At 38.8% G+C, this 11,489-nt stretch overlaps 2 protein-coding genes across 4 annotated transcripts in view; one reads left to right on the plus strand and one right to left on the minus strand.

Moving 5' to 3' along the window:
• Slc38a6 (solute carrier family 38 member 6) overlaps positions 1-3,637 on the minus strand; it is a 62,108-nt gene extending 58,471 nt beyond the window's left edge. Inside the window, exons 1-2 of one of the 3 annotated variants that reach the window (XM_020163623.2) lie at positions 3,391-3,637; positions 2,030-2,160 (exon numbers count right to left, since the gene is read on the minus strand). In XM_020163623.2, the coding sequence (XP_020019212.2) occupies positions 2,030-2,160; positions 3,391-3,501 (242 nt within the window). In that variant the 5' untranslated portion in view covers positions 3,502-3,637. Of the gene's footprint in view, positions 1-2,029; positions 2,161-3,076; positions 3,365-3,390 lie in introns of those variants that run through there. The other 2 variants (XM_074067847.1, XM_074067846.1) reach the window with 2 other exon arrangements.
• Positions 3,638-3,642: 5 nt separating this feature from the next.
• On the plus strand, positions 3,643-11,450 carry Trmt5 (tRNA methyltransferase 5). The gene is given in 6 exon segments (XM_020163620.2): positions 3,643-3,703; positions 3,706-3,751; positions 4,930-5,579; positions 7,433-7,557; positions 8,899-9,547; positions 11,199-11,450. Coding segments are annotated over 6 exon segments (1,602 nt in total). The 5' UTR covers positions 3,643-3,657; the 3' UTR covers positions 11,285-11,450.
• Positions 11,451-11,489: the final 39 nt, after the last annotated feature.

Raw genomic sequence — 11,489 nt, forward strand, 5'->3', positions numbered from 1 at the left:
CAGAAAGTGAAACAGGGTTACTTGACAGCAAGAGAAGAAGAGGAGATGGAGAGGAATGAAAAAGTTATATGCTTTATTTGTACAAAAAATTGCTACTCGTAAGTAAACTGCATGGCTGATAATTACTTTGGCAAACCTGACTCAAATGAATAAACTATTAGCTGCTTCTTAGAGTTATAAATGAGTTTAGATCATGTTTTATTTTAAAAATTTTTACTGTACTTTTAGAATAAAAAAACACTACAGTCCATACTACATAACAAAGTTTTGGCCGATGATGAATTGTATATATGATGGATATAATGGAGGTGGGAAATTGCTACCACCTGGTGACATCACAGCTGTTCTAATATCATAGTGCACATACCACACATGTGTTAATGGTGATGCTGAGGTAAACAAACCTACCATGCTGCCAATCATATAAAAGTGCAGCACATAATATTTGATGATAATAAATGACTATGTTAATGGTTTACATATGTATACTATGCTTTTTATTGTTATTTTAGACTGTATACAATTGAAAAAAAAGGTGTACTGTAATGCAGTCTCAGACAAGCTCTTCAGAAGGTATTCCAGAAGAAGGCACTGCTATCATAGTATCCTATGATATGACAACAGAAAGTTTCAAAAGTAAAATAATGAAAACAAAAAAACTTAACTGGAAAAATATTAATGAATAAACATATAAAGAAAGAAAATTTTGTATGACTAGTGTGTTTTAAGCTAAGTGTTATAACAAGAGTCAAAAAGTTTTAAAATTTTGCCAGGCACAGTTGTCATACCTATAATCCCAGCTACTCACTCAGGTGGCAGAGGATGGGAGGATTTAGGTTCAAAACCAGCTTACGCAAAAAGTTAGTGAGACTCCATCTCAACAAAAGATGTGGTGTGGTAGGATAGGTCTGTCAACCCAACTATGTGGGAGGTATAGGTAGAAGGACTATAGTCCTGGACAGCCTGGGCAAAAACTGTGAGACCCTGTTTAAAAAATAACTAAAGCAAAAAAAGGGCTGGGGCATGGCTCAAGTGGTGGAGACCTACCTAGCAAGCTCAAGGGCATGAGTTCAAACCCCAATAGTATAAAAAATGGGGGGAGGGGATGAGTAAACTTTACAAAATGAAAGAGTTACAGGAAACTAAGGAAAATTTATTATTGAAGAAAGTAAACTATTTTTTATAAATATAGTGTAGCTGAGCACTGGTGGTTCACACCTGTAATCCTTGCTACTCAGGAGGCAGAGATCAGGAGGATATCAGTTCAAAGCCATCCTGGGAAAATAGTTTGCAAGACCTTTTTTCAAAAAACCCTTCCAAAAAAAGTAGGGCTGGTAGAGCGGCTCAAGGTGAAGGCCCTGAGTTCAAGCCCCAGTACGTATATAAATAAATAAATAAATAAATAAATAAATAAATAAATGTCGTATAGCCTAAGTGAGCAGTGATCATGTCTTCAACAGTGTACACTAACGTCCTCAGCCATCACATTCACTTCCCACTCATCCACTGACCCACTCAGAGCAATTTGCCAGTTCTGCAAGTCCATTCATGGTAAGAGCCCTATAAAGGGGTACCATGTTTTATTTTTTTAGACCATATTTTCACTGTATCTTTTCTATGCTTAAATATGTTTAGATACACGAATACCATTGTGTTACAATAGTCTGCAGTTTTCAGAACAGTAACAGCAGCATAGGAACAACAGGCTGTGCCAAGTAGCTTAAGTATATGGGAGGCTATCCCATCTAGGTTTAAGTTTACTCTAAAATGTTTTTACAACATGAAATTGGCCCAACGACACATTTCTTAGAACCATATGTCTCTTGTTAAGTGGTACTTAACTGTATAGAGCATCCCTCCAAGTTACAGATTAGTAACCACACTAGCAAAACAATGCCAAAAACTCAGAAATAACTAGAAATTGCATAATAGTAGCTTTTGGAGCCTCTTTATTCTCAACATACAATCAAAATGAAAAACAAAAGTGATGGTAAAATATAAAAAAAAAAAAACCCTCCGGAAAACTCACCTAAATCCTAGGATACCCGTATTAGCCATCACATATGCTAAGCCAAGGGTGCCACTTCCCATAATGGCATTCATTAAATTAAAGACAGAGAAGCCAAATGAAACTCCTGGAGATCCCTGTCTGTGAAGTTCCTGTAACCACACAAATGCAATAGTGTTAAGTGTTCGAATGGATTAAGTTCAACTTTGTCAAGAAATCACTGATAGTTATGGAGAAACCCTCCTGCAAGCCACCCGGCTCTGTGTGACATGCTAGTTGCTTAACCAGCACTAGTTTCCTTTCCTTTCCTTCCCATCGCCTACTGGTGTGGCTTCAAGAACCTAGTTTTCCAGAAATATCATCTCCACCAATACAGGGGACAAGGTAGGCTTCAGGGAAGAGCCTTGATCAATCTTGTGACTAACTGCAAGAGATGAAGATAGGCTAGGAATGGGGTGGGGACTGTGAGAAAAGACAGACCTCAGCTCATGTGATTCCTGAGTCAGCTTGGAACTGCTGTCTACCACTGTTCCTCCCCAATCCCAAGGACTGCACAGCTAATGTTTATCTACACACTTAACGAATTAAGCCCACCTAAATGGAAGGACAGTCACCGACAATATAATAAACAGCAGTAATTCACGTTGCTCTGGTAAGAACATGCCTGAAAACACCCTCTCCCCAAATATTAGTTGGGAGAAAAACAATCACAGTCCAAAGAGTCCAGTGAAAGAGTGGAGTTCCAGGACGAGGGATGTAGCTCATTGCCAGAGCGCTCGCCTAACACGCGCGAACCCGCACCTTAGTTGGATCCTCATCCTCAGGTGTGGGTGTTGCGTGGGAAGGGGGGAGGCAGAATGCCCACTGCACCGACTTTAGGTCAGGGAAGTGGGAAGTGCTACGTGCTTCTTACCCGGCCACTCCACACCTTCACTGCTAGGGATCTTTGTATTAAGATGCTTATAGTCCCCGTCCCCGCCCCCCATGACTAAATGTAGGAGAAGCATCTCGTGACTCTTGCAAAGATCTCACAGGTGGAGGAAACTGGAAGGCGACAAAGATACTAACGAAGAGGACGTCTCAGCACGCTAGAGGGGCTCGTGGCGTAGGTCGGGCGCCCAGACCCGCTCGGCTGCACTCCTGCACGGGCTCCGCGGCGCTCGCACCTTGCCTTCGGCGCTTCTCTGCTACAGCGCGTGCGTGAGGCTGGCGTTCCTACCTCGGCGAGTCTCACCTAAGCCAAGGCTGCTACCTTTGGACCCCACCACAGGGGTCAGGCCCCAGTTTCCCTCTCTCCCTCATCCCCCTACTTTCCCAGTTATTCCGCAGGCACTTGGGTGCTGGAGGGCGTCAGCGTCCCTGCGCCAGCCGGGCCCACTTACGTTGCTTAGCAACGGACTCAACTCTTCCGCCGCCGCCGCCGCCTCTTCAGGTCTCTGGGCAGAGACGTACCAGCCCCGCTCAGGGTTGATAGTGCCCCAGGACGCCTCCATGCTGTTCCTCTGCTGACTACCAAGTCCATCTGAGAACCTGAACTGCTGTCCTAAGCTCCTGTCATTAACGTGCCAGAGGCGGGGTTATGGGCCCGGCCCTTCCGGCTTCCCGTACTTCACCCGGGCGGAGAAGAAAGAAGAAGTCGACGCGATCTGATGACGCTCGCCTCTTCTGCTGCGAGTAGTGATGATGTCATCAGAGCCTGCCCATTCACCTGAGACCCATTTCTGAGCCGCACCGGAGCATGAGGTGAGGTTCTGGTCGCCAAGCCAGCTGCGGAACAACGTCGGGAATTAGAAGGTGCCATTGGTGAGGTGACGGCCGCAGTGCCCTGGTGATGCAGAGCAGTGCCAGTCCGCCCCGGGCCGCTTGAGCGCGGAAGTGTCGCGAGATTATTACCCTCCCCCCACCCCCACTCCAGGTGCTGAGCTTAGGTGGGAGTACTGGGAAATGAGGGAGCTGCAGCTCAGGGGTAGACGCGCGCCTGGCAAGTGTGAGACCCTGGGTTCCAATCCCCAGCGCAGGAAAGAAAAACATAGGCAACCTTTCGCCACATTTTACAAATGGGAAAGGGAGACTCAGATAAACTTGCCCAGGTCACCCAGCTGACTAAGTGCTAGGTCCAATTTGAACCCCGAGTATGAAGTTTGACTTCGGTGCTTTATATAATTCAGTGGGAGTGTGCTTTGCCCTTACAGTGACTTAGTTGGTATTTTAGGTTAGAAAATGAATAACTGATAACCGCTTAAAACAAGCCTTTTCCTGAAAATACACGTGGCATTAAAGCATCCAAGACAAACTGCCTGTCAGTATACCGTGTTAACACAAGCGCGGAGGTTTTATTCCATGCTCAACCACTTAGCAGCAAAGAGCTGTAGGTGAGTTAACCTGTTTCTGAGCCTTCATTTGCAAAATGAGGGCCCAATACCACACAACTCCCAATACTGGTAACACGACAGCACCAGACGTTATAAGTACCCATAAGAATATCCTAGCAAATATTACCATTGATAAGGTCAAATATATGTAAATAATGGCCATTTCGTTTAGAGATGATCCTGTAACTCAAATGTGAGCCTTTCAATTCCAAATGCATTTTGTAGGAAATTGCGGGCCGAGAGCTCCGTGGGTATGTGGAGGCTCGTGGACCTCTAGTACCTGTATTTCCGCAGCAGGTGCGCTGAAGGTGCCAATTTATTATTTATCGTTAATAAAAGTCATGGTATGGGTACTTCTCCCATACCATTTTATTTTGTGGTTCCTTTATTATTATTTTTTTTTACTGTGCTGGGTGTAATTTATTAAAGGCTTATTTATCAGTATTTAACAGTGAAACAATTTAGATTTCTGTTCTCAAAGGCTGTTGTGAACATGTTGACTTGTAGCTTTATGGTATTTTTAAAACCAATGCTTTTTTTTGTTTTAAGAATCTTATGGAGGCCACTTGATTTCTCAAGACTTCTCAAAGTGGAACGATGTCACCTAACTGAATCGGAATCTTTGATTCCACTCATATGGACAACACTGGCACATAAGCTGAGGGAAACGTCAGGTATTTCCCTGGGTCAAAGAAAAGGATTCTCAACCATGCCAGAAATAGAAACTATTAGGAGAGACTCTGAATTATTTTCACCGCCCTCTGATGTTCGAGGAATGACGAAACTTGATAGAACAGCTTTTAAAAAGACAGTCACCATTCCAGTGCTTAAAGTGAGGAAAGAAATAGTGAATCGATTGATGCGATCCCTTAAAAGGACGGCACTGCAACGTCCGGGCATAAAGCGTGTGATTGAAGACCCAGAAGATGCAGAAAGTAGACTCATTATGTTGGATCCCTACAAAATGTTTACTCATGATTCCTTTGAGAAAGCAGAACTCAGTATTTTAAAGCAACTTAATGTGAGTCCACAGCTATCTAAATATAATTTGGAACTAACTTATGAAAATTTTAAATCAGAAGAAATCTTGAGAGCTGTTCTTCCTGAAGGTCAAGATGTGACCTCAGGGTTTAGTAGAGTTGGACATATTGCACACTTGAATCTTCGAGACCATCAGCTGCCCTTCAAGCATTTAATTGGTAGGTGTATTATAGTACTATTCATGTACTACAAAGCTGATTTTTGTTTTTAAAAATACTTTAAAAAATGCCAGATTACAGAAGCAGGATACTTTATCATTATAATTTTAAGCCAGAATGTGAGCTACATACCCTCTTTTGAGATCCATTTTGGAATACTCTTTCCAGAGTCAAAACATTGGTCCAGGCTTTTATGTACACCAACCTGTACAAAAAACTTCATTTTACATTGAATAAAGTTCTTTTCAGTCTGCTTGACTAACAGACTTTTGGAACAATGTTCAATACCAGGTTTCATAACTTTATGTGTTTTATAGTCAAATGAGTCATTTATAGTCATCTTTATTTATGCTTTTACTTATTCAACTAATTAAGCACTACAGTTATTAAGCTTAATAAAGTTTCTGTATTTTAAGAACCCCTTTTTTTCCTTAGTGCCCCTCACCTTTTAGACATAATGCTGTGTATGTCTTAATTCTGTAGCTCCATTTAAACTTGAGGCCTTTATTGTCTAGGATAAGAAGTAAAGACTAATCAAAATGTACTTCTCTTTACATAAATATTTGATGTGCCTGCATTCTCCAGATTACTTTTTTTAATATAATTTTCAAAACTTCTGAGAATTATTTTTAGCTTTAAAATGTAGTATTCAGTAGTTTGCATGGGTAGGACTTTATAACTTCTGTTAGGTGTTCCCTTTCTACTGATGAAAGGAATTGATAATATGTAATGGAAACGTAATAACTACTTAAGAAGCAATCCTTATAATTGTGACAGTGCAAATGTCATGTGTAGGCCTTCTTTATAGTCATTGCTTACTCTAAAACATTCTGTTGGCATTCCTATTTTTTTATCCTCATTCATAAAGGAGCAGAAGAAAAAAATAAAACATTTCCATACAGTAGTAATTTTAAAGCCTTTACTATAGAACATCAGAATTGCTTTATTTTTAAAATTTCATTCAATTAGGATATACCTTTGAGTTCAGTTACCTGAAGCAGAATAGGATATAAGCAATAATAGAGTTTATTGATTTCATATTATTATCTAATTATCAGAAAAATTAGACAAATTCTGCTTGTATTCAGTATATTTGTACCATTGAGTACTTTCTGCTAATTTTTTATAAATCATCTTTCATTATGCAATAAAATGGAATATAGATTTTTATAAATTTTTAATGTGCTGATGAAAATATAGATTTTGATTAAAAGGCATCAATATTCCATTTCTGATATACTTTGTTATCTTTGTAGCTTTCTGTTATGATAAATACTTGACAAGAACAATTTAAGTAAATGAACATGTTATTTAGACTCTAGAGAATCTGTGTTTCTTTTCTTGGAAAAAAAACACAGACAATGCTGACATACATTTCCAAAGTGGAGGAGGCATTTGTTTCAAACCCACAGTAAAACAAACATTTGGTTTGAGGCCAGTGGGGACAGGCAGATGTTTTTGCTGGTATCTTCTAAGACCATTTGTTGTCAGGGTCTTCACCTCTTCCCACTCTATTCTTTGCCAATTCCCTGTGATCTACCTTATTGTTTACTTGTTGTATTGGTACATTTGAGAAGATTTAGTAAAAATATGGAAAAATAATACATGACCCAAACTCCTCAAAATCTTTTCTTTAAAAACCTACCCACTTTTTTTTATATGTACTGCAAAAGACTGTCAGACATTAGCTTAATCTTTTGGATTTTTAGAATTGCAATGCAGCATTATAAACATTAAGTATAGTTTTTGACTACAAACTGAATACAATACAATGCATTTCTGGTAGATAGTTTCAGTTTTAACTTTTATTTTGCAACCAATAGGCAGTTTTGTTATGAATTTTTATTTTTTAGGCCAAGTTATGATTGACAAAAATCCAGGAATCACCTCAGCAGTAAATAAAATCAGTAATATTGATAATACATACCGCAATTTCCAAATGGAAGTGCTAGCTGGAGAAGAGAACATGACGACCAAGGTACAGAGTATTTTATTATTTCCTAATAAGATAGACTTTGAAAAATTGATGTTTATAATCAGAATAGATGAAAAAGATTAAAAATACCCACTACTGATGCATACATAATATGAGCAATATATATACACACACACACACACACACACACACACACACTATTGGTGGGACAATATTGACAGATAAAGCCTTTTTGGAAGAATTTGTTAAATTCTGGTATGATGATATGAGACAATCCTTCACTGAAGATTTTTTAGTTCCTTATTTGTTCAAATAAATTATGCATTGATAGGTTAAGTGACAAAAAAGCAAGTTGTAGAACAGTATGTATAAAATAGTTCTTGAGATATATTTAATCCTTCTAGGTTTTACCTAGAGAGACTTTTAGTTGGTAGAAACTTGCAGAAAAATTTCTAACCGTGGAACCTTAGTGTAGGCAGAAGCACCTGACGTGGTTGGGAGGAGAAAATATGTACAAATATGAAACCAAAGTCCAGGAAAGCAGGAGGTAGAAGATACATCTGTTAAATTTATATAACTTGAGAACTTTCTGGTCTTTGATTCTTCATCCATAAAATAAGGGACTTAACATGATGGCTGAGATCATATTCTATGAGTATGATTTTAGTTTTATTTTCTGTTTCCTAACGTGTATGATAGACCCAAAAGAAATGATACTGAGTCTTAATTTTTCTTCAAGGCTTAGCTTCACTGTATGTATTTAGTTTACTAATGAGAATTCAAAATTTGGAACTGAAAGAAAATATGGGAATGATTCAGTCTGTACACTGCTTCTGACTCAGAGACATGAAATTTGCAAAGTTCAAGTAACTGTCTAAAAACATAGTAAAATACCTCAAAATGTAATGACATATCTATTCTTCCCTTTTGCTGACTGAAAACTAAACAAGGAGGGAAGCTTGTTTGCTGTGTGTGGCTATAACTGAGCTACACACTATAAAGATGTGTGGTGTGTTGTTTCAAATTACAGGGTTTTTTTTCTTTTCCATCTGGTGATATAAGAATATAATTAGCCAGTCAATCGGGCTTTCTGAAAAATTCCTCATGTGACTTTGATATGGCTTTATGGCCGTTAGGATTGAAATAGAGATGTTTGAAGAGCTGACTTTCTCATGAAAAAGTCTAATGCCAGATATTAACCGGTCCCAGAAATAGCATAAACACCAGGATTCTAATTAAAATGCCTTTAAATTCATTGTTATTTGCTCATAAGTTGGAAATATATGTGTGTGTGATCACATGTATGTACACACACCTAATCCAGTATCAGTGGCTGAAATTTAGGACCAAGCATATTAACCAAAAATATAATAACTTTTTCAGGTTCGAGAAAACAACTACATTTATGAATTTGATTTTTCAAAAGTCTATTGGAATCCTCGCCTCTCTACAGAACACAGCCGTATCACAGAACTTCTCAAACCTGGGGATGTCTTATTTGATGTTTTTGCTGGGGTTGGGCCCTTTGTCATTCCAGCAGCAAAGAAAAACTGCACTGTGTTTGCCAATGATCTCAATCCTGAATCACATAAGTGGCTGTTGCACAATTGTAAATTAAATAAAGTGGACCAAAAGGTAAAAGTCTTTAACTTGGATGGGAAAGATTTCCTCCAAGGACCAGTCAGAGAAGAGTTAATGCAGCTGGGACTGTCAAAAGAAAGAAAACACTCTATCCACATTGTCATGAACTTGCCAGCAAAGGCTATAGAGTTTCTCAGTGCTTTCCAATCACTTTTAGATGGGCAGCAATGCAGCAGTGAGCTCCTCCCCATAGTACACTGTTACAGCTTTTCCAAAGACGTTAATCCTGCTGAGGATGTCTGTCAACGAGCTGGAGCTGTGTTAGGCATCTCCTTGGAAGAATGCAGTTCGGTTCACCTAGTGAGAAATGTGGCCCCTAACAAGGAAATGCTGTGTATCACCTTTCACATTCCTGCTGCTACACTCTACAAGAACCAGACCATAAATCTAGGTGAGCAATTTCTGGAGAAGTAAATGTAATTATATCTTTCTTGTAGCTTTATTTGGGATGTAGACATACATATGTATCTCGATGGATGGATGGATGGATTGATCTATCTACCTCTGTAGATCTGTCTATACATACATTAATGTTTTATATGTATATTAATTAAATTTGGCCATTTCATTAAAACAGTAAATCCATAGGAAATACCTCATGTCTGAGTTGACTAGATTAAAAATATAAAGAAGCCCTGTGTTATTTGTTTATTTAAAAGTGTGTTCCAATTTTGGGCCAGCCTAACCTCACTCAGAATGATGTTCTCCAGTTCCATCCATTTACCTGCGAATGATATGATTTCATTCTTCTTCATGGCTGCATAAAATTCCATTGTGTATAGATACCACATTTTCTTAATCCATTCGTCAGTAGTGGGGCATCTTGGCTGTTTCCGTATCTTGGCTATTGTGAACAGTGCTGCAATAAACATGGGTGTGCAAGTGCCTCTGGAGTAACTGTGTCACAGTCTTTTGGGTAAATCCCCAAGAATGGTATTGCTGGATCATACAGTAGATCAATGTTTAGATTTTTAAGAAGCCTCCAAATTTTTTTCCAGAGTGGTTGTACTAGTTTGCATTCCCACCAGCAGTGTAAGAGGGTTCGTTTTTGCCCCACATCCTCACCAATACCTGTTGGTAGTGGTGTTGCTGATGATGGCTATTCTAATGGGTGAGGTGGAATCTTAGTGTGGTTTAATTTGCATTTCCTTTATTGCTAGGGATGGTGAGCATTTTTTCATGTGTTTTTTGGCCATTTGAATTTCTTCTTTTGAGAAAGTTCTGTTTAGTTCACTTGCCCATTTCTTTATTGGTTCATTAATTTTGAGAGAATTTAGTTTTTTGATTCCCTATATATTCTGGTTATCAGTCCTTTATCTGATGTGTAGCTGGCAAATATTTTCTCCAACTCTGTGGGTGGTCTCTTCAGTTTAGAGACCATTTCTTTTGTTGAGCAGAAGCTTGTTAGTTTTATGAAGTCCCATTTATCTATGCTATCTCTTAGTTGCTGAGCTGCTGGGGTTCCATTGGGAAAGTCCTCCCTCATATGCAGACTTTAGCTCAAGGGTAATGCCCCTTGATCAACAAGAGGATTGGACTTCGATCACATGATAAAGTGAGAGCACATAAGGGAGGTATGAGGATAAGTAAGACACCCAAAAATCTACATAGCATTTGTTGCCCTCAATTCTGAGAAACTAATGCAGATAATTTAAAGTGACAGAGACCAAGAGGAGAAGGGGACCAGGAATTAGACAAAAGGTTAGTTTGAGAAGAATTAATTTAGAAGGTAACACACATGTACAGGAAAGCAATGCGAGTTAACTCCCTGTATAGCTATCCTTATAAATAGCAAAAACCCTTGTTCCTTCCTATTATTGCTTACACTCTCTCTTCAACAAAATTAGAGATAAGGGCAAAATAGTTTCTGCCTGGTAGCGAGGGGGGAGGAGGGGAAGGGGAGAAGGGAGGAGAAATTACCCAAACATTGTATGCACATATGAATAAAAGAAAAAATGAAAAAAAAAGAAAAGGAAAATAAAATAAAAAGTATGTTCCGTTGTTTGGTATCTTATCTAATAGGTTTTCTCAATTTGTTACAGACAATCAGGAAGAACCACCTTTGAAACGGCAAAGGATAGATAATGCCTTTTCAGAAGAAAAACCACAAATTGCATCAAACACCTAACTGGAAATGTTTTCTCCATCTGCCCACTAGACTTTTATGTAAGGAAATATAATTTGTGTGACTCCATAAAATTTTAGCGTTCAGTCACTTCACTATTGAATCCTTATGTTTTGCCATGCCATCTTACCAATTGGGTATTACCAAATTAAAAGTGAACTGTAATAAGTCTGCCGTGTAGGTGTATATATATATATTACTTGTTTTC

Source organism: Castor canadensis, chromosome 3 (assembly GCF_047511655.1).
Source record: "Castor canadensis chromosome 3, mCasCan1.hap1v2, whole genome shotgun sequence".
NCBI classification, from domain to species: domain Eukaryota; kingdom Metazoa; phylum Chordata; class Mammalia; order Rodentia; family Castoridae; genus Castor; species Castor canadensis.